At 50.8% G+C, this 27663-nt stretch overlaps 1 protein-coding gene across 2 annotated transcripts in view; it reads right to left on the bottom strand.

The window, feature by feature from the left end:
- DOCK11 (dedicator of cytokinesis 11) overlaps nucleotides 1-27663 on the bottom strand; it is a 70579-nt gene that overhangs the window by 19353 nt on the left and 23563 nt on the right. For both annotated transcript variants that reach the window (XM_065689809.1, XM_065689808.1), the window contains exons 10-34: nucleotides 26649-26732; nucleotides 24612-24752; nucleotides 23207-23416; nucleotides 22740-22862; nucleotides 21626-21708; nucleotides 20021-20143; nucleotides 19782-19858; nucleotides 18511-18695; nucleotides 18354-18419; nucleotides 18114-18206; nucleotides 17595-17718; nucleotides 16826-16947; nucleotides 16323-16409; nucleotides 14902-14991; nucleotides 13137-13255; nucleotides 11153-11222; nucleotides 10950-11075; nucleotides 10273-10344; nucleotides 9807-9953; nucleotides 9135-9218; nucleotides 8627-8738; nucleotides 4977-5155; nucleotides 2858-2974; nucleotides 1962-2037; nucleotides 1430-1536 (exon numbers count right to left, since the gene is read on the bottom strand). In XM_065689809.1, the coding sequence (XP_065545881.1) occupies nucleotides 1430-1536; nucleotides 1962-2037; nucleotides 2858-2974; nucleotides 4977-5155; nucleotides 8627-8738; nucleotides 9135-9218; nucleotides 9807-9953; nucleotides 10273-10344; nucleotides 10950-11075; nucleotides 11153-11222; nucleotides 13137-13255; nucleotides 14902-14991; nucleotides 16323-16409; nucleotides 16826-16947; nucleotides 17595-17718; nucleotides 18114-18206; nucleotides 18354-18419; nucleotides 18511-18695; nucleotides 19782-19858; nucleotides 20021-20143; nucleotides 21626-21708; nucleotides 22740-22862; nucleotides 23207-23416; nucleotides 24612-24752; nucleotides 26649-26732 (2817 nt within the window). The remainder of the gene's footprint in view (nucleotides 1-1429; nucleotides 1537-1961; nucleotides 2038-2857; nucleotides 2975-4976; nucleotides 5156-8626; nucleotides 8739-9134; nucleotides 9219-9806; nucleotides 9954-10272; nucleotides 10345-10949; nucleotides 11076-11152; nucleotides 11223-13136; nucleotides 13256-14901; nucleotides 14992-16322; nucleotides 16410-16825; nucleotides 16948-17594; nucleotides 17719-18113; nucleotides 18207-18353; nucleotides 18420-18510; nucleotides 18696-19781; nucleotides 19859-20020; nucleotides 20144-21625; nucleotides 21709-22739; nucleotides 22863-23206; nucleotides 23417-24611; nucleotides 24753-26648; nucleotides 26733-27663) is intronic.

Raw genomic sequence — 27663 nt, forward strand, 5'->3', positions numbered from 1 at the left:
GTTTTTTTCCACTCTTACTGACTTAGGCAAAGAGAAGTGAAATCCTGCTGTTGGGCCAATCCATGTGGAAAGGCTTGGGCATTGTATGGTATGGCTTTCCCAGCTTTTCTGGGTGCCCTCTGAGGTCACCCTAGCTCTACTCCCCAACAAATGGATACGATTAAGCTCTAAGCAGGATGCTCCTCTTAAAGCTGTGCCTCATGTTTGGAGAGCAATCCACAGCCGCTCTGTTGTGTACTCCGGGACAAGCTGTGGATGTGAGTCATAATCAAACAGAACTAAACATTCAGTTTAGAGTTGGAGACACACTGCCATAGCCAGAGCTTTGCTGTTCACCATGCCAAACTATCAAGTCACACTACTCACGCGAGGGGAACGGGTGACAAGCAACGCATCTACCGCTGTAGAGCAGCGTTAGAGCTGCTCCTCCACTCCACATGGCATTGCTTCTACAGGGTTTTGTGGCTTTTGCATTCCCTAACAGAAGAGCTGTTCCAATGACCCTGTAAAACCTACCTGCAAGGACAGAGAAGACGATGCCTAGCTGTGGGGAAGAGCCAAGCTGCAAGCTCAGCAGGGTTGAAGCACATGCTCGCTGCTGAATATGAACAGTTTGATAGCCAAGTGTTTGGCTGTACTTGGTCTTGTAGCCTCAGGAATCATGTGGGAGAGCTTGAGAGGCCCCACCTTCCCGAAGCATGTCAGGACACAGCCAGCAGGAGCCCAGATCACCTTTGCCTTGCTTGTTGGAAGGGCCAAAGTATGTAAAGATGCATTAATGATTCACAACAACCCAAGACATCTGGAGAGCGCCTTGAGGAAAACCAGGAGCTGGTTTGCACAGATACCTGATTTCCATGTGTGCAGCCTGCCAACAAGGAGAGCACACCCTGCCTGAGGAGCGGGGTCAGAGCTCTTCGTGGTGTGCCCGCAGTCACCTTCGGTGACTGTGGGGCTGTGGTTATTGGGTTTCCTATCAACACCTCCCCTTCTCTTAAACCAGTGGTCACCAGCAATCCCATATCATGGTGCTCTGCCTCCAGCTGTGTGTGGAAACCAGTTCCCAGCACCATGCACTGGGCACCGGCCAGGCTCACACCCAACCACGCACATGTGGTGAGCATGCCTGAGTATGGATAACCGCACCACAGTGGCAGAGATTTTCCCCACAGACTTTGCCTTTCATCTCCGATAAGTAATTTGTCACCAGCTTTATTTTGGCTCGGAGATGTTTGAAGAGGGTAAACATACCAGAGCCATGAATCTGACCTCCTCTCTTCAACAGCAATGGGGTGGCTTCCAAGCAGAGATATTTATAGCTGGCCTTTGACAACCACTACCACAGGGAACTCCTTTCCCTCCCCCTTACTGAAGACACTGCACAGAGGGGAGCAGTGAGCACCCTTCTTTCCAACCCCGAATACGTTACATTTTCGCTCTGATCCGGAGAACTACTCGTTGCCCCTTCTGAGTTCAGGGATCCTTTGGAGTCCTCCCGCTTTATCCCATGGCCATTTGGAAGTGCTGCTCCACAGGCTGAAAAAAACCCAAACCCCACCATGAGCCCCTTTGCACTGGCGCAACTCAGCTCATCACAGACAGCGAACAGAAGATGCCAAAGCTGACAGAGGGGAGACTGAGCTGAGCTCTTAGGCAGAAGCTCTTCCCTGGGAGGGTGCTGAGGCACTGGCACAGGGTGCCCAGAGAAGCTGTGGCTGCCCCATCCCTGGCAGTGCTCAAGGCCAGGTTGGACACAGGGGCTTGGAGCAAGCTGCTCCAGTGGAAGGGGTCCCTGCCCGTGGCAGGGGTTGGAGCTGGAGGAGCTTTAAGGTCCCTTCCAATACAAACCAGGCTGGGGTTCTGACTCCATGACCGTTTCAGGTTTTGGGTAATGGGGGTTTTGGGGCTGGTAACACGTTCAAAATCAATGCGAGAGTTAAAGTTCAGAGAACTGAATCTACCTGGATCTTTGTCTGCAATCAGGCTGGATCTGTTTGAGGGAGATGCAAAACTGTACATGAATTCGTCCCGGGATGCCTGCAAAGCAATATCAAGTTTTTGTGACCAACGGAAGAGAACACCGATTCTCTTAGAGAGGAGAACAATGAAACAGAAAAAGGCAAATTAAAGCAGCTTTTAAAATGCAGATTAGAACAAAAAAAGTCTATTTCTTTACTTCCATAACAAGGAGACAAACGACCTGGGGAGGAGCACAAAGCACAGCAGAACATGTCACAGTAAGTCAGAGCAGTTTTGTCCCTTTTGGTTTTCATTATTTAAGTTGAAAGTTGGAATTGTTTCTCCTCAAATGCCTTCTCCTTGTTGTTGCTTTGCCCAACCAAGGAGGAAAGTCTGATCTGCAAGGCTAAGCCTGCCTGGGAACCACACACAACCCTCAGGCAGATGGGCAGCTCCCCGGAACAACTGCTGGAGTCCAAGGCGGAGTCCTGTTGCAACTCATGGCACTTGGAGGGACTTATCTCACCTCACAGCACCACACACACCATGAAAAAACACTTTAAACAACAGCAAGCGAAAAGGCAGAGACATCCCTGGCAGTGCTCAAGGCCAGGCTGAATGGGGCTTGGAGCAAGCTGCTCTAGTGGAAGGTGTCCCTGCCCGTGGCAGGGGTTGGAACGGGATGAGCTTTAAGGTCCCTTCCAACCCAACCCATTCCACGGTTCTGTGAAAAGGCACATGAAAAGGAACGAGCCCATTACGGGGCTATGTGGAGAAGAAAACCGCACTTCTTGTAAGAGCTGTGCCTGGCTGCAGGCAGCGGCTGCCGCACAGGGGTGCGCGGGGGCAGGACTGAGGAGGAGGAGGAGGCCGAGAGGCCAGGCTGGGCTGTACTCACGGGGCTGGAGGCAGCAGTGCAGGAGGAGAGCACCTCGCGGCCGGCCACGCGCTGCAGGTTCTCCAGGAGCAGCCCCAGCAGCGGCAGGTAGAGCTGCGCTATCTTTGCCTGCTGGTTCTGCAAAGAGACAGGGAGAAAGGTGCAGGGAAGAGCCCGGGCTCTCAGTGCACGGTCAAAGGAGACCTGAGCCAAACGCACAGATACGTGTTTACACACTGTACATGGTGTCTGAGGACACGCATTGGTCTGGCTTCTCATCTCCACTTCAGAGCTGCCAGGTAGTGATCACCCTTTTAACAGCAAGCTTGGGGCGCCTGGGGATTTTGGGGGCTGAACAACATTCCCAGTCATACAGGATATGTGAGGAACTGAATCCCGTGTTGCCCAACCCTTTAACTGCTGCTTCACTCCCATAGCTTGATTTTAGAGTGCAACACCCAGGAGTAATGAAGGAAAACCTTGCTTGGTGCTGGCTAGTGCTGCCAGTCAGGAATTCTTGATAGCAAATACTAGTTCAAGCATTCATTTGCGATATTATTGTTTTGGTTTACTGCACTATTATTAATAACAAATGTTCATTCTTCCTCACCCAGCCAAAGACCTCCTGCAAAACTATACACATGACAATGTGGTATGAAAAAGAATGTCCATATAATCATTTCCGTCTTAGTTTGTTTCTTAGCAAGACTTGGATCAAGTCCATCATTCTATAGAGAACGGTGCGCAGAGAGAGTGATTAAAGAGTCTGTAGGAAGAGATTAATCTGGATTAAGTGATACCAATCAAGAAGGGTCTGGTTGACATTTTCTGAATGCAAGGTTCTTTCACGTGCAATTCTCTCTTTACTGAAATTTATACTTCTGCACTTGACAAAAAGGTTAAAAGATAAAGAAATTTCAGGCTTGCCAATTAAATGGCACATTTTGATCAACACAAGAAGCCAGATTCCTGACTCACTATGGCAAAAGATAACGGCAATTGGCCTGCCCTGCCCCTCTTGTGGTACTTGCTCTGGTGTCTCGCAACACCAGCCAAGCCTCCTGCCCCGGCTTCAGGCAGCGTCCTGCTCAGGCAGCCTGGAGCACAACACAGGTACAGAAATCCAATGGGACAGTTTCAAGGCGGGCGGTGTTTTGGAGGAGGCAGGGAGAGTGCAGCGGCCAAGCAGCTCCTGCATTCATGTGAGGGTTTCCAGGCCCCCGGAGCGGCAGAAACAGCCTCAGTATTGACAGGGAACTGGCAAATCTCTCCTGAACTATCAAGTCTTGGCACCTGCCATGGGCTGCGCTTTTGTTTCCAGGCTGTGCAAGTCACCATAGATCCTCAGTGCAGGGAAAAGCAAGCGCGCCCAGCCCTTCCAAACAGGCAGGGAAGGAGATGAGAGGAGCTGGCTCCAGGGCCATGCGAGTGCAGGTCACTTCTACCCCTCATGCCCAGGAAGGCATCTGCATCCCCAGATAACACTCAGCAATGCAGCACACCAGGAGCAATCTGAGGAGGTAAACTCTAAACAGAGGCATGTTCTCAGCCTAGAGCAAGGTCAGGTAGTGTCTGCACAGGTAGCTGGGCACGTTCAAGGATGTATGGGTTAGCAGTGAGCAGCATCAGGGAAGAAAACCAGCCCAATTCCAGGCTTTTCAGCAACAGCAATGCTGAGCCTCTGACTGAAGAATTCCCCGGTGGAAACCCAGCATCTTACCCACAGATCCTCTCCTCTGATTCACCAATTAGCAAAACATGCAGCTGAATGTAACGGAGATCAGTCCTGTTTCCTCATTACTGTACATTAATGCAGGATATGAATTTAAGCCCAGTACCAGAACAACATCAAGGTTGCTTAATTTCGTTGAACAGCCTCTGGGCTAACGACACTCTCAAGTTCCGTAATGGCTCAGGGCTTTAGTATCTAAATACTCAGCAGGAATAAGAGCATTACAGTTATCTGGCTGCACTGTGCGTGTCCTGTTACTGTCCTGCCATAACCACCAGTTACTTACAACAGTTCCCTAAAAAGCAATGAGAGTGCCCTTGGTGCACCACACATCTCTAACACTCTGACATGTGCTTTTTGATAGAATTCAGGAACATCTTGTTTAAAAGCCAACAGAAAATGCCTGACCTTGTGCTGGTATCTGTTGTCGAAGGCATGCTTTATCAAGAGATTTTTTAAGACCGAGATGGCTGTGTATCTGATATCGTAGTTGTCCTGCAGGGCAACAGAGGCTTCTCTCAGAAGCATCCCCACCAGGAAATGGTGCCTGCAATACTCATCAGTTAAACTGTATTCAAGATTGACATCTGTAAGAAACAGCAAGGCAATGGTTAAGGGAACTGTTCCGAGGAGCTGGACAAAGCAAGACAAAAGGTCAGGTAAACCACAACAGCCCGACTGCAGGCTCATCACTGTCCCCTACAGTGCACTGCTCTGACAACAGCTTCCTCCACCGCTGAGCCGAGTCATAGCAAAGAACTTGGCATCTTCCAGCTCAGGCTAATCATCTCTGGAGACATTCCAGGCCAAGCTGGATGAGGTTCTGAGCAACCTGGTCTAGTTGAAGATGTCCCTGCTCATGATTAATTTCAGCCCTCACTGTTTCAGCTGCAGCTAAAGAAAAGGATTTCTGCAGGGCGATGCTTTACAAAGCTCAGTGCTCCAGAGTGATTTGTGAAGTTCAGTGGACTCACAGCCTGGGGCCTGCTGTACTCCTGGCTGTGGGCTACTCTGTAAACCCCAAACTACCCGGGCAGCCAAGGTGCCAGCCTCCACAAGCAGCTCTGAAGGTGGCAATGGGCAGTGGGGATGGTGCATCCATCATGGCTGCCCAACCCTAGCAGGACGCTTCCTGCAGCTTGTTCCACATGTCCCGTGACATCTGCATTCCTTCTCAGCAGGTCAGAGAGCAGAGAAAAGGCACATACTCCTGCTGAGATAAGGGATGCAAACAAGTACATGGTGCCAAGTGGCCACTACTGCATCCTCCAGCAGTTTACACAGCAAGGACCAGGGAGCCAGAACAGCATTTCAGGCAGCAGCTTGCCAGGAACTGAGGCTCCTTTTGCTTCCTACAGCAGGTAGGGAACACTGACTGCCAGGAGAAAGGCAGCTCAGTACCTGATCGCTTTGGTTAACTTGTACCCTGTATCTCATGTAGATTGGGGCTCTAGACTGTGGTCAAAGGAGTGCCTGCTCCTCTGATGACAAGGGTAAGGGCACCAGGGTAAGGCAGCGTTTCCACTGACCTGCCTGGACAGCACAGCAGGGAAATGACACAGACCCCAGCGTGCCCTTGAGCTGCTGTGAATGACCTTGCCCTAACAACATTATCTCTGTCAGACAACCCATACATCTAACTAGAGCCTCAACAGGCACTGTTTGGCTGTTGCCTTGAGCCTCCCAGAGGGATACCCCCAAAGCTGTGTGCTCTCCCCCAAAGGTACGAATGCTGTGTGCTCAGCTTGGACTTCTGTCCTTGAAAACCCCATAGGTGTGAAAGCTTTTCTATGGTAAGGCAGGGAGCATGCACACAGCTTTGAAAATCCCAGCCGAAGCCTTCCAGCAGCTCTGGGGCTGGAAAAGTCAGGGTTACGTTCGTTGATTCACATGGAGCATGTAGTGGTTTGTGAAAGCGTGATTCAGAGGAAAGCGAAAGCAAGCTGCAGCATTATCTAGCTTTCATTGTTAGTCATGTTAGTAAAAGCCCAAGCGTCTCACATCACGGTTAGCTCATGAGCTGGATGCAAGCGGATTGATTGGAAGCTGTGTATTTAAGTCGACATTAGAAAGCTCAATGACCCCTGCTGGGCCTACCTACTAAAGTGACCTGTCCCACAGCAAACGAAAAAGACTTAATTCATGTGTGAAAAGGGACAAATAAGACAGCAAAAATACACAGGAATAAGTAATTCTCTAAATCTCGGAGAAACAGGACAGTACATCATGGTTTAATGTTGTTTGTAAGGCTATTGCTTAACCCCCAGCTCCTGCCAATCTCTTGCTTTCTTTGCTATCACAAGGTTGCAAAAACAATCCTGTGCTGCGGGCTGTGAGGATGGGATCTGGGGCTTGCCCTGGCTGATGAAACACATCCCTGGGGTGAGGCAGCAGGGATGGGGACCAGAAACCAGCCCTCACAGCTGAGATGGGTCAGGGAAAACTGCTCCAAGATGCAACACTCCAACCCAACAGGATGTGGTCAGGGGGACGTGCTCTGCCTGCGGGCCTGTCTGCGGCAGGAGGTCTCTTTATCCACCTTCCTGGGAGCTATTCCTTCCTTTCCCAGAAACACAGCAGGAGGTGCTGGGCACGTCATTGCTCTTCATCCGAACGAGGTGAGGTGCACCAGCAGGGCAGCTCCTGGGCCAAATCACACCTCCCCATCTCTGAGCCTGCTGTCCCCACAGGGTCTGTCCATTAAACCAGACCAGTCTGCAATGGAGATGCATCACCACATGTCTCTACCATGGCAGGCAGAGCACAGACACCATGGCAAGGGCACTTCTGGCTGCTCTACTGTCACAAGATGTGTGTGAACCTCAGCTGGTAGGTTCTAGTCACAGTAAAACGGAGGAGAAAAGAGAAGCTGCTCCTATAGCTTTTCAGTGTAAGCACTGCAAATGCAAAGGTGAATGTGAACCAAGAAAGAGCATCATCACATTATCATGCCACAAATATGCAGTGGGAAGGCACTGTGGTTGTGAGTTTTCAGCCATTCCTAGCAGTGTACTTTGTTAAACTATGCCAGGCAAGTAGCCAAACTGATATAAGAGATTAGCAGCTGGTCCAGAAAGCTCTGAGCAGTCAGAAATACACCAAAATGAGGAACATTTCACAGTGACTTCTGCTTCTGCCACCTGGATGCGTGTGGACCCACTTTGGGACTTGTATGGTTGCACCCTGAGGCACAATCAAACATCCCCTTGCCTCTACCAGAATAAATCACAGAATCACAAACCCACTGGGCTTTCACATGGGGGAATCCCAAAGCTGATTCTCCTCTCCCGCATTCATCTTGGCCAGGCACCCAAACCTCCAGTCTTTACTTGATTTATCTAGCACATGAGGCGATGTCTATAGCAATTTTAGGAGGTGTCATGGTCCACATCTGCACAGGGCCTCAGCCTCTTGCAAAGCTCACCTGCCCGGTGGTGAGCAGCATCAGGACCAAGAGGGACATGGTGTGAGCAGCCTGGAGATAGGGTGGTGGTGCCACAGTTATGTATGTCCTTGGTATGTGCCCAGGCTTGGCATGAGCTCAAGTTCCCTGCTGGCTGCCTTCAGCCCAGGTTTGAGCCCAGGCTTCAGTGCACCGTGCACTGCTATGCTCTTGTTCAAAATGAAAACAGAAGGTAACCTGAATCACCTTCACAGAGAGAGCTGGCAATGCAGAGGGAATTGAGCCTGCTGCCCTGTATCTCCATTCTCTACAGCACTGCTCAGTGGGGACCCTCTGCTTCTCAGGGGATGCTGACTCTTGTGGGAACAAAGGATTACACTTGCACAGTTTGCGCATGTACTAAAATAGGGGCAGTTTCTTTCTGCTATTGTTAGTCCCATGCAAACTTCAATATAAGAAACATTGAAAAGATGGATCGCACACCACGCTGGAGCAGAATGATGTAAAGTTGCCAGAACAGCATCTTTTCCTGAGGTTAATGTAAATCAGGCTAACCAGGACATAAATTTTGTTGGCACCAAAGCAAATCCCATCTGGTCAGAAGCCATCACAATAAATTACAGCTCTCTAGCAAGTCTCTTGAGAAAGGACATACCTTGAACTCTTTGCAGCTTGGGTTTGGAGAAGGTCATAGGTAAGTTCAGAGGAATGTAGTGCTCGTGATTGCAAATGGTTTGGAGAAATTCAAACTTGTATTCAACCAGCAGCTGAGAAAAAGGAAAAAGAGAAGACAAACAGAAACTCTTCAGTTTGACTCATTTACTTCCAGTTCAGGATTGGGGAATCTAAACAGCATTTGACGAAACTCAGTAATAACGGGCAACTTTTTGTGTTGTTCCCCTTAATCCGTGCATGGATTTCCCACCTGGGACTTCTTCACCTTTCTCACCCAGACTATCAGCAAATCTTTCCTCTAGTTCTGACCCTACGATGATTTAAAGCTTAGTTGCATTCAGGCTCTCAGCCAAAAGAGGTCTCTGCCTCCAGAAGACTCTGCAGGAGCAGGGTCTAAAAGGCCTCCAAGAGTCATAAACTAATCACTACACAACCCTGATGTAGATACGTATGAGTGCAAACCACCTTTCAAGAAACACACAGCTTACCTTGGGGTCTTTGGGGCTGAATCCAGAAATGTAATCATTTATCAAGTTAAAAACAAATCCTCTGTCCATAAAGGTCAAACAACGCTGGGGAAAAAGTAGCAGCACATGAGTGAGCATTACAAATAGCAGCAATCGCCCTAAAGCAGCTCTATACTGCCGTCCTGCCAGCAGCCAGCTTGGGTCCTCCCGGCTGCTGCTGACTTCCCAAATGTACTTGACCCTGTTTCTCTGGAATTATTTGGATGCCCTCACTTGAGTCTGCAGTGGACAACAGAAATATTTAAATGAGAGCTCCCATATTTCCTCTTGTGCTCCGAACAGTTGCTGGGCATGACTGAAAGCCCCACGTAACACAGAGCAGCGCAGTCTCTCTTTTGGAAAGATTAAGTTTCTTTCCTAGGAAACCTTATTCCCTCCAGAGTTCTCAGACCAAGGCCAGGTTGGATGGGGCTTGGAGTGACCTGGCCTAGTGTGGAAGGTGAGGGGCAGGGGGCTGGAACTGGGTGATCTTAAGGTCCCTTCCAACTCAAACCAGTCTCAGATTCTAAGAAACCAAAGAGGTGATAAAGCACACACACACGTTTGCTTGCTGCTTATTTCTCATTGTTTGGGTTGATTTTCTTTCCTGATAAAAGCACGAGAGAAAGAAAGGAAGAAAGAAAAAGTGCTGACCTTCAGAAAGTTGGCCAGGCTGAAGTTGACATTCCTGGACTCCTCAGGGATCTCGTTATAGCGAATGGTGACATGGGGAATGATGGCAAGCAGCAGCGAGTGCAGGGCATGCTGGTAGGAGTCGGGGAACCGCTGGCCTCTGGGCAACTGGAACCAAGAGCATGTCCCAGTCAGTGCTGCAAGGAGCTTCTTCCGGCACGTGTGTCACTTCCCAGGACAGCACTGGCACAAAGCAAGCACTGGCTGGAACGGCAGGAGCTAGGAACAAAAGGAGGCTGCACGAGCCATAAGAAGCTTGGGAATTTTTTGACTTACAACTGAGAGTGAAAAGGGGAAGAAGGGAAAAGTGAAAAAGGAAGGATCTGCCTGTTCTGCTTGTCAAGGATTTCATAAATAAGAGTTAGGTACAGTCAGCTGGAGGACAGCTTGTGATGGCTCTGTAACGTGCATCAAACAAACGTATTACCTTGATTTTGTTCTCCTCCAATAAGTACATTGCCATGGACTTTGCCAGTGCTTCAAAGAAAAACCACGAGTACTGAAAGGAACAGAGAACACCATCACTTTTCTCAGCAGGACTGAACATGTTTAACTGTGTGAGGAAGCAGAGTGTGGGAGGGAGGGCTCATGTTCAGATGATGTTCCGTAAGCTGGGCAGTGCCTGCACGGCCAGCTTGGCACCTACAGGAGCCCTGCCAGTCTGGGGTGGGAATAGCTCCATTGCCTCTGCACCCCAATGCAGCACTATGGGGTGTAAGCCCAAACTGGCAGAAATCCATCCTGCTCTCATGAGCCGTATGGCTTGAGGAAAACAGATAAAACACGGGTTAGTGGTGGACTAGGCAGTCCTGGGGGAACAGCCGGACTTGATGGTCTTAAAGGTCTTTTCCAGCCTAGCTGATTCTATGAAAACTGGCAAAATGAAAAGCCCTTTGCTGTGTCCTGCCATGAGCTTTAGCACAGCCAGATCCCCACCAAGAATCCATCTGTTGCAACAGGAGAACCTCAAGGATGTGGATGCAAGGAGCTGCCCTGGTAGTTTTGCTCCTGTGGTGGGTTTGGATGGGTGAAAGTGTTGGGCTTTATAATAGACCCCTTCTCCTCCCCTGCAGCCTCAGCAGCCAAGTACTGCCCATACTTCACCTTGAGGAGCTTATTGATGGTCAGAAAATCTGCTGACTGCTTCAAGATCGTGGCCATGGAAAGGACCAGGATTTCATGGGTCATCTTCGCCTGGGTGACACTGGGTTTCTCGGCTCGAAAGACATACTGAAGGCAAGAGGAACAGTGTCAGCCTGGGCCTGCTCCCAGCAGGGAGTTTTGCAGAGCCGAGTGTCACGACTGACCTTTATGAAGGAGCGCAAGTAGTGATCTAGACCTTCTTCATGGCACTTGGACACAATGTGCAGAAGAACCCTGGGGAGAAATGTGGTTTGTGTTCAGCATGGGATGCAAAGCATGCTCCTCTGGCTTATGAAAGCAGACACCAACTGTCTCAACCCCAAAAGCCTCACTGCTGGCACTGCAGAGCCCATACTGGCAGGCTGAGCACCCCTCGCAGCTCCTGTGGTTGCGCCAGCAATGCCATAGCACAGCCCCTTCACAGACCACTCAGAGCAGAGGTGCCCAAAGCCTCTTCTCCACTGTGGTGCTGGTGTCTCCCAGCCTAGCTGCCTTCAATGCTAGAGGCTACCTGCACGAGGAGGTGAAGGTGAGGGGCAGCATCTCTCTGCGGGTAACACATCTTGCTCTTTGGTCTCTGTGCATGCCAGGATTAAAGCCTGCTGGTACTGAAATGCAGCTGCAGTGAGCATCAGGCACCCGAACAATGCTCAGATGTCAGGTAAACTGAAAACAAACCCATTAAGCTCATCTGCTCTGCACCCCGCTCTCTTTGGCTGCACCTATGGACCTGCTGTGTGGAGCACAAGCTCATTGCCCCTCCTGCAGAGGCTACAGGTTCATCCACACCACACAGCTTATCACGTGTTGAGTCTGTCCTGACCTGGAGCCCTTTCCTGATGAGAATACAAGTGAGAACGACCAACTACAGCACTGCACCAGGTCTGCAAAATGAACACCCCCCCCCCCAGAATCTCTGATGAGAAGCAGGTAAAACATTCTCCATCGTTGTTATAATCTGATACCTTCCTGTATCCCCTGCGTTTATTCATTCTGGAAGGCTTTTCCTTACGGAACCTACACGCACTGGGTTGTTCTCAGGCTGCTGCCTTGCAGTTCACTGGGGACAGGCAGCCCCTGGAGAACATGCCAGCCCTCTGGAAGCACTCCAGGCAGCTGACGAAGGCAGCAACCGCTTGGATTCCCCAGCCAACATTGGGGTTTACATTCCAATCCCAGCCAGAGGGAACAACAAACTATTGCGCATTGTCACAGACCCCAAAGGCCAAACCACAGGGAGGAGTTTACAAGCCATTTATCACATCAAGTGGATTTTAAATTCCACTCTGAAAGTCCGGATGAGAAAACAGTTGTCATTGGAACAGAAAGCTATTGACAAACTGGGAAGCACCAGGCCAAGCTTTGATAAAGCCTCTGAAGCGAAGGTGGGAGCTGGTGACCCAGCAGGTACCCGGGTGTTCCCTGTCCCTGCCCTCTGGTGATTCCAACAGAGTGGGATTACAGTGTTCTTCACAGGAGTTGTCCCTGCAACCTGCACCTCATGGCACAGGACCATGACTGCAATGGACTGCACATCTCTAGGGGACCAGGACTCAGCCTCCAACCTCCAGTTTCATGGGAATGAGATGCTTCTGGTACGGAGATGCACAGTACATCCTGGAGCCAGAGGAAGCCAAGAAACCTGGAGAGGGGCTTTGGACAAGGGCCTGTAGGGACAGGCCAAGGGGAATGGCTTGAACCTGCCCGAGGGGAGCCTGAGCTGAGCTCTTAGGCAGAAGCTCTTCCCTGTGAGGGTGCTGAGGCGCTGGCACAGGGTGCCCAGAGAAGCTGTGGCTGCCCCATCCCTGGCAGTGCTCAAGGCCAGGTTGGACACAGGGGCTTGGAGCAAGCTGCTCCAGTGGAAGGGGTCCCTGCCCGGGGCAGGGGTTGGGGCTGGAGGAGCTTTAAGGTCTCTTCCAACACAAACCATTCCATGCTTGTACGATTCTTCCCCACACAGCTCCCACAATGCCCAATGCCACCAGATGTGCCAGGGGAAGGCAGCAGCCAGTGCCCCACAGCACAGCATAGACAGCCACCATTGCCACTCAGCCCCTTGTAAAGGGGAAACCACACCCTGCTTCGCACTGCAGTTTGTGGCTTTGCCTTTGTAACTGAAGGAAACCAGAGGGTTTACCAGACACTCACATGGTGCAGTTGACGGCTACTTCATCCTCCTGGGTCCCATTTGTGAGGACTCTAAATAGTTGCATAAGAATTACAGGTAGAAACTGAATCATTACTTGGATCTCCATGGCGTGCAAGCACTAAAACAAATGTTCAAAACACACTTTTAGTTCAACATTCCACAGATGTGAGATGTTTACAGTGCAGACATTCCTGTGGCAAGAGCACAGGCATTAGCAAACAGGGCAGGGTTTGGGCTTCACCCTGCCAGAGGACCCGAGACCTTGACCCCACAGCAGCAGCGCTCAGTGCCTTTGGGAGCAGCATCAACCACTCACGGCACTAATCCTCCCCTTTGATGTGCCCAGGCAGCTATGACTTTATTAGAGGTCACATGCTGTGATTTGCCCCCAATAACAGAACCTAAGGCTGAAGCTTTGCTCCTGATTCTTGCCACTTGTGACAGGTTTTTGAAGTGACCAAGTCCTGTTCACTCCAAAGCCTTTGGAGCATGGAAGTCTGATGCCCGATGGCTTGCAGTGAGAGCACAGCTTGTCATTGGCAATGGGATTTAAGTGGCTTGGTGCAGGTCAAGAACATCAGGTGCACACACCCCCTCCCCACACCCCATAGACCTCTCTTGCCTGGGTCTCAGGCTATGAGCCTTCGAAAGACAGTGTGTTTTCATTTGCAGTTTTCAAACCTGACAATGAAAGGGTCTTAAATCTGTACCTCGGTGTTTAAATCACTGAAATTAGAGATACTGGTGATAAAGAAGCCCTCACTTGTGGTTACGTGTAAATACCTCCCTGCCTGCACCTACGTAGCCCCTTGACAAAATGCTCACAACAAAGCAACTGTTCTTTTAGTGCCTGGCTTCAAAACCTGCCATTGTTTCTATTCCTTAACAGATTCATACACTGTATGAAACACACCCAGTCACTCTGTGACGACAAATCCCCACCACTGGAAGCGGAGCTGTTGCTACAGCAGCGCTCTCAAAACCACGCAGTTATGGAAGGACACAAGGACAGTAAAGAGCCAAGAAATGTATTCCCTGCAGAAGCCTTTGCTGGACCTGCTCCAAGGCCCTTACTCATGCTGCAGCGACTGCCAAAACGCTGGGTCGGAGGTCATCTGTGGTCAAACGTAACTGACTGATAATCCCACATATCTTTGTCAGCCTGATAAAATACCCCATTTGGAATGGATAATCCTGAGAGGAAGGAGCTGTGCTACAGCTGAAAGGTTTGAATTAGACCTAGGGCACCAAGAGGAGGGTTTGCCCCGTGCACGGCAGAGCGATGCTCTTGTCTTATCTGCTGTGAAACAGACTGCAGCAATAGGACAAGGGGTGATGGGTTCAAACTGAAACAGGGGAAGCTCAGGTTAGATGTAAGGAAGAAGCTCTTCCCTGTGAGGGTGGTGAGGCCCTGGAACAGGCTGCTCTAAGAAGCGTTGAATGCTCCATCCCTGGCAGTGTTCAAGGCCAGGCTGGACAGAGCCTTGGGCTACACGGTCTAGCGTGAGGTGTCCCTGCCCATAGCAGGGGGCTGGAACTGGATGATCTTATGGTTCCTTCCAACCCAAACCACTCTATGATTCTATGAAGGGCAGCGAAGCAGCACACAGAGCAGCCAGCCCTGTCAGCAAGCAGAGGTAAGGATAGTGTGCAAAGCACCAGTCCCAGCACTGCGGTGAGGGTGTGCTCCCACAGGGCAGGGCTCTGTTATTTCCTGCCAGCCTGTAAGTGCCCAGCCGATGCCCACTGCCAGGCCCTGCTCACCTTCAGGTATTTCACAAGTTCTCCTGGCACTTCCTTAGCTCCCGCCTGCACCAGCTGGCAGTATTGGAAGAATTTGTGCAAGTGCATGTCCTGGAAGAGACAAAGTTGTTCAGTGCAGCACCCTCAGTGTTTGTCAACCCCTGCTCTGCAGCTTGCACTCAAAACCCTGCTGACCTCCCTGCGGCGGCGATGTCCCCAGCAAGCCCCATGTCCCTGTCAGTGGCCCCATTGCTCCCAGGTCCCTGGACTAGAGTACTGCTCTCTGCCTTTGCCAATGCACTCAGTCCTTGCCCATCCCCTGGCTCCCATAATCTCAAGGTTAAGCACAAAGCTCCCAGCAGTGTTACAGTTCTCCTGTGGCTGTGCTACCCTGAGCCCGGATCCCCATCCAACACTAGCCTGGATAAGTGGGAACCTTCCTCTCCCAGCTGCGGCTCTCCATCTGCCTCACCAACCTGCTGTCCACCTGAGGCACTTTCCTTCCTATTTCTTCCCGTCCTCCTCCATGGGTAAACTTAATTGCTGGGTTATTTAACCCTGAAAAGCATCTGGAGATGTAATCTGGTGGGAAATGGAGCTGCTGTGCTGCTCTCAGTGCTGTACAGAATCAGTAAGACCCTAAACCAGATTTGGATGATGCTGAAAGCAAGTTGCTGTGAATGTAAATGCAGCTGATTACATCCAGCATGGGACAAGCAGCCCTGCCCAGGGCATTTCCTCATAAGCAGCGCTGACAGGAGGTGCCTCAGAGCACTTTGCTGCACGTCACATGAAGCTTGGGGAAGTCCATCACTGCCGTGGGACAGCAGAAGACACAAGGACTTGGTAAACCAGCCTGAACTGGTTTCAAAAGGAAATCAGGACTCGTGTTTTCTGGTGCCTGCTCGTGCTGGAAAACCTTTTAAAACAAACCTGAATAAAGAGACTAATATCTGCAGAAACCTCCCATTGCCACCAGTCCTTCTCTTGCATCGGGGAAGCTCATTAGCTCAAATGTTTCCTTGGTCCTACTGGATACAGTGCAATTGGCCAAGAAAACATCAGCCTCTCCCCAGCTCCTTCACACAACTGCTCATCACACCCAGGCAAAGCAGCAGATCCCTGCAAGCAATCCCAGACCTGCTGCTGCAGAAGGATCTCTGTGCTGCTCTGCAAACACAAATACCTCTTCCCCACAGCAGCAGCAGAGATAGAGCAACCACTTCCTTTGTCTTGATAGACTTGAAGAATGAGATGCTTGTTGCCCAGGGAGGTTGTGAGTGCTCCATCCCTGGCGGTGTTCAAGGCCAGGTTGGATGAAGCCTTGTGTGGGATGGTTTAGTGTGAGGTGTCCCTGCCCATGGCAGGGGGGTTGGAACTGGATGATCTTGAGGTCCTTTCCAACCCGAACTATTCTATGATTCTATGATTCTATGATTTACCTGGGTGTAAATGGTGGAGTCCAAATGGAGTCTGATCTTAAACAGTGGCTTTGCTCCATCCACCCACTTCGCATCCACGCTGGGCTGCTGTAAACAGACAACATTCAAGCGCTTGGTTTCAGACTGCAGTGAGAAGGTGGCTCTGTGCAGACAGACACTGGTCAGGTTGGGGTGGAACAATGGGCTTCCCCTCTTGCACCAACACCAGTGACCTGACTGCGCCTCAGTAGGGCAGAGAACGGGCACACAGAGCACGTGCCCATCTCCTGCTCCGCCTCATCTGCAACAGTCCAGCCTCCCACAGAAATGTTCTCTGCAACCCACAGAACCAAAGGAAGCCCTGCCTCCTATCCTGAAGAGCCTTAAGCTCTGGGGGCTGCCGTGCAGCGGGGATCTTTACAGCTGAGCAGAGCACCAACATGGGCCCAGAACTTACAGTGATAACAAAAGCTCAGCCTTCCTCTTCCTTTTACATTGAAGTCCATTTTAAATGGCCTTCCTACCTTTCGTGCCTCTGTGTCTCCAAGGCCTAGATAACCAGGTGGAAGGTTGGATGAAACAGGCAAATGCCTCTCCAGGGTGACAATGCGCCCATCCTTCAGCAACGGCACCCAGGCGTATCCCACTGCAAGGGAACCAATGGACGCGAGTTAGGTGGCACCCAGTGATCCATCTCCAAAAAGAGCTGTGCCTCACCCTGAGGAGATCAGGCTCGAGCTGTGGAAGTGGCTTCAGCAAGGCTGGGATTGACCACATCAGCCTTGGTAAAGCACATTCACCTGGTGACTTGGTGAGCACATTCATACCCAGCACAGCCAAGACCAGGAGTGGGTTGGAGGGGCAGAAACAGCCTGCGAGCCATGGTTGTGCAGCAAGGGTCCTTCAGCCACCCAAGGACTGGCTGAATGGAAAGGCAACCCAGCCCGCAGGACCTGGGGGTGCTCAGTCTCTTACACATGCCCAGTGTTGGCAGGATCAGCCCCTGAGGCTCTGATCTCCCATCAAGGTTTTGGTGATGATCTGACTGACAAGAGCCCCTTCATCCAAACAAGAACATGCAGGAAGAGCTGTCATATTGCAGCAAGAATCTGAGCTTCAGAATACACTAAACACATTGTGTTTCATTCCAGTTTAGACCCAAGATTTGTATGAGGATGCTTTCAGAAAGCCAAAATTCAGACACAGTCCAGTATTTTAATCAAGTATTTTTTCATGTCCCTTTGTTCATTTTATCTTGGACTCCAATAGAAGTAACTGAAGCATTGAACGTACCTTGAGTTTCAACGGTGTCCTGCTTTTTCGATGTTGCCTTTGTATTAATTTCACAGCTGACATGATAGAAGGTGAAAAGCAAATGATGCTTTTGATGGAGGTGAATTGGAAGCTCAATTTTAATCTAAAATGATATCATGATAGATAAGACTGTATTTTTAGTCGTGGAGTAGTATTTTAAGCTCTATTTCACAAGTGCTATGTTGTACGCAGTTACACAAGACACATTCCTACCAATCTGCAATAACTGCTGGCTAACATGTTCATCACATCAGCACGTTATTTATTCATGGGGGTGTGTGACTGGAGTGCACAAAGTGTGACGGTAAAGACAGTAGAAAACAAACTGGCATTAAGAACTGACAGCCTGGCTCTGCTGAGCTCTTCTACTGAGGCAAAGGGCTGGTCGTTATTTTTACCTGTATTCCACCCAGCCCTGGAAAAAAGACACCTCCTGAAAGGCCCCTTGGCTTTGTAGCATCCAGGAAGACCTGGTATTTCCCACCATTGCATTTTTACCTCATCATAGAACTCTGGACTCTGGTTGTGATGCAGCACAGCAGCGTATGCGTTTGTGGTCAGGAGATGCCCTCCGGGTTTGCCATATATACACTGGGAACACAAATGAAGAGCTGAATTCAGGCTCGCTCTCACCCTAAATTAGCTGGCCAAATGAAAACAGCTTTCCTGTTGCCCTGCTCAGCCCGGCTGGCACACAGGACACAACAGCAAGTGGCAGAGCCATTAACAGGTACCCACCTTTAACGGCCTGGCATCAGCTTCATCTGAATCCCTGAACTCAACACAGACAGCAATATTCCTCGCCTGAAATGGGGGAGAACAGGAGGATGAGCCGTTGCTGCAGGTCAGCAGCATCACCCCATTCCGTGCTGAGCCTGCTCTCCAGGTCACCCACCTTTGCGAACACCTTCTGGTTCTCATACTTCAAATGCAAGGGGTAGACATAGAGATGGTTTTTGTAGACGGTGAAGGGGTAACAGTATTTAGTGACTTCTGGGACAAACTCTTCCACTTCAACCGCAATGTCCTCACAGCTCTTCTCAAAAGGCTTTATAGGAATGTAAGAAGCTGTCACACAACCTGGAAGAGAAGGGAAGCTCGGATAAGTGAGCACCCAGCAATACAGCAAGCGCAGCCCACATGAAAGGAAATTCGTGGGTCTCAAGCCCTGCTCCACTTCTCACCAGAGGATCGTGTGTGTTGACCGGGCAGCAGGATTTGGACCACTCCTGCTGAAATGATTAAGGGAAAACTCTCCCCTTGACCGTGCAACATCCATGGCCCCCAGTGCAGGAGCAACAGTGGGAACAGACGGGTGCAGGGGCAGCACAGGGCTCTGCTCTCCTGGCCGGGGGGACTGCAGAAGTGGCACTTTACTGTAGCTCTGGGCAGAGTCAAAGGGTCTTGTGAATGACCCCTGTCTGAGTAGGGACAGCCGCTCTGCCCAGGACCTGCACCTCGAGTCTGCCAGGAATGTGGCCCATTAAGTTACTGCTTTATAAATCCTGCAAACATCACCTGACTGAAGCAGCCAGCCTACTGAGATGATGACGTCTGAACGTGTCAGCCCTTTCCCACTCTCCGCTTCAGAAAGACGTCCAATGGTTATGCTGTCTCCAAACACCAGTGCACAAACCCTGCCTAATTCACTGAGTCTCACATCCACCATGAGGGTGAGCTCATCTCAAGTGATGGCTTTTCAAAGAACAGAAAAGAGTTAAGTCCATTAGAAAAGCCTTCTGAATAGGGACCAGACTACAGAAGCTGTGACAGGAGCTGCCAAAGGCCCATTCAGTGACACAGAGCACATCACAAGTCCGTTCTTTGCCTTGGTTTCTTTAAATGCAAAGTAAAGAATCACATTGACCACGTATGTGAAGCCCTCTGGTGTTAACAGATCCAAATTGCTATATGAGATTGGTGTAACAGTAACAGCAAAAGCAGGCAAGTGGCTTCCTTTAGATTTAGGATGTGATGGTCAAACAGCAAACAAGATGCACACTCAGGTAAACCTCCACACTTGGACCACATCCCTCCACAGAACCCAACAGAAGGACTTAGGAGGTTGTGCTCTTGTTAACGAAATAGCAAAACTGCCCATACAAGCAAGGATTAACTCCTGAGGCTAGAGCCACCAGGATTCATTTGAAGATCCAAGATCCTTACTTGTGAAGTCCAGCGGGACGTCCTTGATGACAATGTGTAACTGGGCTGGAATGACCTGTAGTTTAGTCTTCTCCGGTCTGTGTTAGAGACAAAGGAACAAGAGTGTGAACCTTGAACATTCAGGTGCTGAACGCATCAGCTTTCTGTTACCCTGAGAGTACTGTAGAAATTGTCATCTCATGCTTCTGCTTAATTGTTCTATTGCCTGCTCAGCGCCTGCCCCAGTCTCTTACACTCACTTCTTATACTCCGCTAAAAGCTTCAGCATGTCTTCATTGGAGAGCTTGCCACTGTCTTGCTTGTACAGAGGCGAGAATTTCCCTTCAGCATCCAGAGTGCCCTGGGAGTCTTTGAAAACTGGCCTGCAGAAAAGAGGAGCCACGTGTCTTCAATGCTGGTAAACGAGCAGACCCTGGGGCCTTTGACCCATCAGGCTGAAGGGCAGGTTCACTGCCCCGTGACTGCTCTGACCGACACCGCACCTCCTGAGCACTCCCCCCCATCCCCACACATACCCCAATCCACTGCATCACGTAACTGCATGGGACACCACCATGTCCCTTCTCTCCAATGTGAGGACACACACAGTCCAGTTCCAAGACTGGTCCTCAATCCCCAAAACCCTTCAATCCCCTCCCATTAACACCAAGTGGTAAAGTATCTTCCTAGTTACACACAGGGTCAGGGCATGGCAATTCTCCTAGGAAAGGAACGTGCAATGAAGAGCAATCCCAGGACATACATCAGCTTCCTCCTGAACCCAGAGCAGGAGACTGGATTCTGCCCTGAATGAATACTGGCATTATTGCCCTTGAAAATGAAGGCTGTGGATATCTGTGTACAGTAAGAACATTAAAGCATCCATATTCCCTTTCTGTGTAAACACCTTCCTCTGAAACTCACAGGACAATGGTTCTAGGGATGCAGAACAACGCAGCTCCCCACATGAGGCCACTCAACTCCTTGGTCTCAAAATGCAGCCCCTTACCCAGCAGGAACAAATCTGAAGCCTGTCAAAGTCAATGCCCGCACAGAGCCCACTGCCAGGCTGAGGCTGCCCTTGAGAGGCTGTGTGCTGGCTCCTAGGAATACGCTGCATCCCAGAAACACCAGGCTGAAGCTGAGCAGCCAACATCAAGGGCAAAATCCCTGTACACCCCCAAATCCCAGCCCACTGTGACAGCCATTTGGTGTTCCCATGTCAGTGCCATCCCTTTGTCAGCACCACAGAGCAACTTAGCAACAGGAGGCAGTGGCAGGGGAATGAAGTTGCCACCAGGCCTTCCTCTGATGTGTGATTACAGGGAATTAGTATTGATACACTTTATCAGTCCCAGTAAAGAACAGTGCGGGAATGGGATCACTATCTGTGCTCAGTCCCAAGAACATTAAAGCAGAGCCCCACATAGGAGCCAAGCCCCAGCTGACAGCCACTGCCGGGCCAGGAGGTCCTGCACTCTCATCCCTGCCTGGCAATGACTGGTGCCAGGAGGGAATCTCTGCGCTGATTCCCGCAGCAGCGCAGGATGGCGTTATTCAGCCCCCGGAACGTTCCGCCCCTGAGAGCAGTAGCTATAGGTCAGCAAGAAGGTTACTGCTTTCCCAGCACTGTTTACTCCTTCATATTTCATTTCTAATTCTAGATAGAGCGTTCCAGGCCATCCCCATTCTGCCTTGGGAATCGGAGCCAGACTCTGCCCTCAGCTGCAGCTTCACCGACTTCAAGCCCTTGGTGCTTTGCCCACCCGCTCTGACCGTGTCCCCAGCTGTGTCCCGGCTCATGGCCTGGATAACCTGCAGCAGCGGCTCTGGCTACAGCCGAGGCGCAGCCCGCGGTGACTGACCTGGCCGCCCAGCCGAAGGGCATCCGGTACTGCCCCAGACGGCTGCATGCCTGCTTGGCCACCTTATGGACCTTCTGGGCAGTCTGCAAAACACAAGGGAAGAGCGTGAGCATCCACGGAGCCCTGGGGAAGGAAATGGAAGCACTGCACTCCCTGGGGAGAAGCAACTCTCCGTAAGCTGCAAGGCACAACTCCCCAGGGCAGCTGAGAGACATCCCTGTCACTGCACACCAGGCACAGCTATCACTTTCATAGAGCAACAGCGAACACTGCATTAAGATTAGCTATTAGACTGAGCTGAGCTCTTAGGCAGGAGCTCTTCCCTGTGAAGGTGCTGAGGCGCTGGCACAGGGTGCCCAGAGAAGCTGTGGCTGCCCCATCCCTGGCAGTGCTCAAGGCCAGGTTGGACACAGGGGCTTGGAGCAAGCTGCTCCAGTGGAAGGGGTCCCTGCCCGTGGCAGGGGCTGGGGCTGGAGGAGCTTTGAGGCCTCTTCCTAATGTCTAATCTCAGTCTCCCCTCGGGCAGGTTCAAGCCATTCCCCTTGGCCAGTCCCTACAGGCCCTTGTCCCAAGCCCCTCTCCAGGTTCCCTGCAGCCCCTTTAGGCACTGGAGCTGCTCTCAGGTCTCCCCTTCAGGAGCCTTCTCTTGTCCAGGCTGCCCCAGCCCAGCTCTCTCAGCCTGGCTCCAGAGCAGAGCTGCTCCAGCCCTCGCAGCAGCTTCGTGACCTCCTCTGGGCTCTCTTCAACAGCTCCACATCCCTCTTATGCTGGGGGTAAGACACCTTGTGCAGCACCATGGAGCAGTGCAGCCCATTTCTCTAGCGCTGAAGTGTCCCACTCTTCCGCTGCCAGCCCAGGCTTTGCCTTGTTGAAGTGTAACAGGGAACAGGCCCCCATGCCCCAACCCCATGGCTCTTTCCAAAAATCCTCTTCCTCTTTTCAGGCGAAGGAACCTTTCATCACAGCACAGCTGAAGCCAGCCCGGCTGCAGCACAAGTAGCTGGATGGATGAAGACCATTTGTCAGAATGAGCAACCCACGTTTCAAGCCACACTACTGCCTGCAGCAGCAGACAGCATTACTAAGCAGAAACTCTTATGGCCCCATCCAATACCTTCCCCGGGTCCGAGTTCTTCATGTACGGCTCTGCACAGTGCGTGATGCTGCCCTGCAGCACCTTCTCCACACGGGCCACCAGGAAGATCTCCACATGTGGGTCGGTCACGGAGAAAACCCCCTGCAAGAGGCAGAGAGCAGGCTGTCAGACAGCAGGGCACCCGACCTGCCCTGCCCCTTCCCACAGCACACACAGCCCCTGCTTTGGTTGCTGCTGCAGATGGGCCGTGGGGGCTCACAAGGCTTGAGCACGGTCAGGTCTTGAAAAGCTCTACCCGGAGCTTTGCCTGTTGTTGCCAGTGAGCCCAAAGCAGCAGCTGGCTTGAGACACTGAGCAAACCCCCCTAGTTCAAGAGAAAAGGTGACTTCAGCCTCTCCACACAGTGGACGACACCACACTGCAATACTACTGAACAGCCACAGCCTCAAAAGGGACGCAGAATGAGAAGAAAGTCAGTTCTTTACCCGTTTTATGTAGCGCAGGGAAGCCTCAGGGACCCCATGCACAAGGCTCTCTCCTGGAGAGCATCCCTTGGTGCCCTCCGCGCTGGATGCAGCATTATCCATCAGCATGTCCCGGACTGACGGGGGGTTCAAGTCCACGTGGAAGTCAGCTGAAATCTTGCAATTATTTTTCAGGTCAAACAATGCCAGGCTTAGGAAAAAGGGCTCGACCTGGAAACGTGATTGAATACACGTCAAAAAAAAACCCATTGTACAGGCCAGCACGGCTGAGAAACTGCATGTGCCAAGTCTGCCAACTCCTTCATAGCTACTGACCTTGACAACACAAGGCAAGCAGCAATAATTCCATGTGTTTTTAATTCACAAATCCTAGCAGGCATGTGTGCATGTAAAGATACAAACAAAGGACTGAAGATAAGACTGTAGCGTGCCTGAGACATTACAGCATGACTTGGAGGCAATGTAATGCCATCAATACTAAAAATGTGCTGATTAGGTCAGACTCTGGGCCTGATTAGGGACAGAATAACAAGAATCTCTGCTCTCAGTGACACATTCATCTGCTGGGGTTACCAAGGAGGAGCTGGTGCATGAGCTCTGAACTGCCAGAATGAACCAGCAAAGCCTTTGCAGTTCTAACCGGCACCACGCAAGGTACCATCTGCAGTGCCAGGGCTGCTGCCTCCCCTGCGCTGCTTTCTGCTGCTCCAGCACCCTCACATAAAGAGTTGACTCCAAAGGCAGGACATGACAATAGGGATTATGTTTTGGGAAGAAAGACTGGAGGAGCCTGGTCTGGTCAGCCTGGCAGAACAGAGGCTGAGGAGAGATGTGATAACTGTCTGCAGACATCAGGGGCTCAGAAAATACAAGGAAGAGCTTTTTAGGCTAAGGCACAACTTTGGCACAATAACAAATGCATATCATAAAGCGAATACAGTTGTCTGGGAGTGCCGGGCTGTGGATACAGCTAGTCCAGGAGTCAGAAGGTTTCAGAACAAGGAAATCCCTTGCCATTAGGGGAAATGAAATAAAACACAGAAGTGAGTGGTTTGGAGATGGAGCTTAATCATTTACCAACAGGACTTTCACAGGGACCCAGAACACGGCAGACACAAACTCCCCATTCCCTACGCCTCTGAAGTGCTGGTTTCCCAGCAGTCCATGTTCCCGGCAGGCTGAGGCACACAAGGACGGACCCTGTTCCCAGACACACTTTTGGAACACCAGACTACCAAGGTAGATAAATCCTTCAATGCCCCTGCGCCAGCGCTCACTGCTTGCCCAGGTCCCACCGGAACCACCCCAATGGGATGCTTTTATCCACCCAGGTTAATCTGCTGAGGGCTCTTCTTGGCAGAGAGGAGAAAGAAGACAAAGCAGAACACGCCGGAGCAACCCTTACATTGGTGGGTCCTCCTTCGGCCCTGTCATTGAGCTGCGCGAGGAGGTTGAGGGAGAAGTCCTGGCAGCTCACCACGAAGCGCCTGCTGCTCTTCTCCTCAAACGGCTTCACATCTGGCTCCATCCCCGAGAAGTCCAGTCTCTAGACAGCAAACAAGCAAATCTGGTCTCATTAAACAAGAAAACAAAGGCCTGAATACTGTTAAGGGGTCACATTATGGCCAACAGCATCTTAATAATCTTTTATTCAAGTGGTACAGAAGGTACAAGACATTCACAAATGAGCGCCATTTGGGGATGTTACAACATGAATTCATGAGGATGTATCAATTTTTAGCAATCTGGTTTGTAGAGCACAGAAAACTAAACCTCAGGATGCTTTCAGTTCCTTCCTGCTTTGCTGTAACCCTGGGGATCTTCCCAAACACCATTTAGAGCTTGGGGAAGAAAGAGGAACATAAGCAGGCGTTACCCTCAGGAAAGTATCTTCCACTTTGAAGATCTGACTAGCTTAAGAGGTGGTCTCTGTGCCTGAAATAGAGAGAAGGCACATGCCGTTGGGATGGTGAACACCTCCTCAAAGTGGGAGGCATTTCTAGATGCACAGCAATAATGGGCATAGCTAGAAACAACAAAGACTGCCTGCAGAGCCAGCTAGAAAACCCAGTCTTGATTATAATCAGCTCCTTTCTTCCTAACCCAGAACACCCATGCCTGGTCTGTGTCTCAACATCCACCCTTCTTGAAGAAGAGATACACATGTCCAAAATACCACCAGCTAGACAAGACCTTCACCATACCCATCACACTGGGCAGTGGGGACACACAGCTGCCAAACACCCTTAAATAAGAGCACATCTCTCGGGGACAATCTGGCACAGCGCAATCCTGCACAAACCCGCACGCCAAACCTAGGGAGCTGATACCTCCCAGTCAAGCCGTTCCAGCAGAATAGGCTGCAATTGTTCATCTGATTGTAGGAAACTCTTCCCTCTGCTTCCCCTGTTTCTCTTCAATGAGGAAAATATGTTGCAGGTCTATGCTCCTGCTTCCTTAGCACCAGACATACAAGGGTGCGCAGACAAACCAGGACTGACCAGGGCAGCGATTCTGGATGCCAAGTGTTCCAGCAGATTTGACTGACCCACACCAGAATGAAGAGCTCTGGGTATGGAGGGAGGACAATGAATGCAGCCTAACCAGTTGGTTAGGTGAAAAAACCCCAGATCTTAGATGCTCCACACTGAATAATATTTCCATGGTCTCCTGGATGCTTATCTTCTTCCTGTTAAAGACTTTAAAGAAGGGCCAAGAGAAAAGCTCATTTTGGACAACTAAACCTTGTAAAGGCTAATTACATTTCCTTGTTAAACCAGAAAGTTCTTTTCCACAGGTGTGAATAAGCCAGAGCCTGCCAGAAGGAGAACCAGAAACCACAAAATAACTTGGAACAATTCTCTCCAATGGTATGAACAATTGCAGCCCATTCCACTGAAATCCCATACCTGGACCTTGGCAGAAAGCTTAGCAAAGATGTCAAAGCCGAGAGGAAAGCAAGCCAATAGTCAGTGAACTCCTACCCCAGAGCATGAGAACAGCACGGGGTGGTTTTCCTGGTTGTATGTGCCCTACATCTGAAAACTCCCTGAAGACTGAGACTCTCCCTGTAAGCCACTCGCATGGTCTTCAACATCACTGTTAGACTCCAGACATGCTCAGGCCACGTGGGTTGCAGGTGTCCTTGCAATACTTCTGCTGCTTTTGCAGCCATGAGAACCTCCCAGACACCCAGATGATGGGTTTGAAATCCAGCAGCATCAAGATGCATCATACAGAAGCCAGCAAAGCTGGAGGGAGGCCACGTGTGGGGCTGCTGTCACTCTTCCCTTTATTCGAGCTATCACCTGAGCACTGACATGTTGTTCAGCTCTCACATGAGCTGCACTTCTGTTCCGCAGCCCACTGGAAAACACAGTGGGAAGAGGGGAGGCAGGTCCAGGGAACACAACCTCACATTCGCAACTATGGGGATGTTTACCTGGACTTCTGGGTCGAAAGAAAAGAGGTTTTGTCTTCCATCGTTTCTGCTCAGTTTGTTCAGCTGCTCTGTTTCTCTTCCGTACTAGGACAAAGGAAAGCACTGGTGTTACTGCCTGGCCACACGGGGCAAACACTCGCTGTTTGCAAAGAATGGAAGCAAAACAAAATAGAAGTTTTCAGGTTCCCTTTGTGGTACATGAGATGATCATAGAATCCCAGACTGGTTTGGGCTGGAAAGGACTTGAAGATAATCCAGTTCCAGCCCCCATACCATAGGCAGGGACCCCTTCCACTGGAGCAGCTTGCTCCAAGCTCCTGTGTCCAACCTGGCCTTGAGCACTGCCAGGGGTGGGGCAGCCACAGCTTCTCTGGGCACCCTGTGCCAGAGCCTCAGCACCCTCACAGGGAAGAGCTTCTGCCTTATCTAACCTGAACTCCCCCTGTTTCTGTTTGAACCCATCACCCCTTGTCCTGTCCCTACAGTCCCTAATGAAGAGCCCCTCTCCAGCATCCTTGTAGCCCCCTTCATACACTGGAAGCTGCTCTGAGGTCTCCACACAGCTTCTCTTCTCCAGGCTGAACAGCACCAGTGTTCTCAGCCTGTCTCCATATAAGATATGCTCCAGCCCCTGATCATCCCCATGGCCTCCTCTGAACTTCTCAGCTGTAGCCACCAACACTGTGCAATGGCAGTAGAGCAATGTGGCTCTGCCAGATGAGAAACCAGACAGAAGCAGGCAACCACAATGCATCATAAACAGGATGTGGCTGCCACCTAACTGCCCCTTTGCTCTCATGGCCTGGACAGCCACCCCTGCTGAGCAGGAATGAGCACTACTGACCACAGCAGCCCTTCATTTGCTCTAACTCCGGTTCTTCCTTAAATGCCCTACACTTGGAGGCAAGGAGAATGCAGCCTCAAATCATAGAGCTCCAGCCATGAGACAGGCAGATGAGAGAACAGGGACCCCATCAGCACTTGGAGCCTGCATGGCTCCCCTGGAGCTGCAGAC

The sequence above is a fragment of the Lathamus discolor genome, chromosome 9 (genome assembly GCF_037157495.1).
Source record: "Lathamus discolor isolate bLatDis1 chromosome 9, bLatDis1.hap1, whole genome shotgun sequence".
Lineage (NCBI taxonomy): Eukaryota > Metazoa > Chordata > Aves > Psittaciformes > Psittacidae > Lathamus > Lathamus discolor.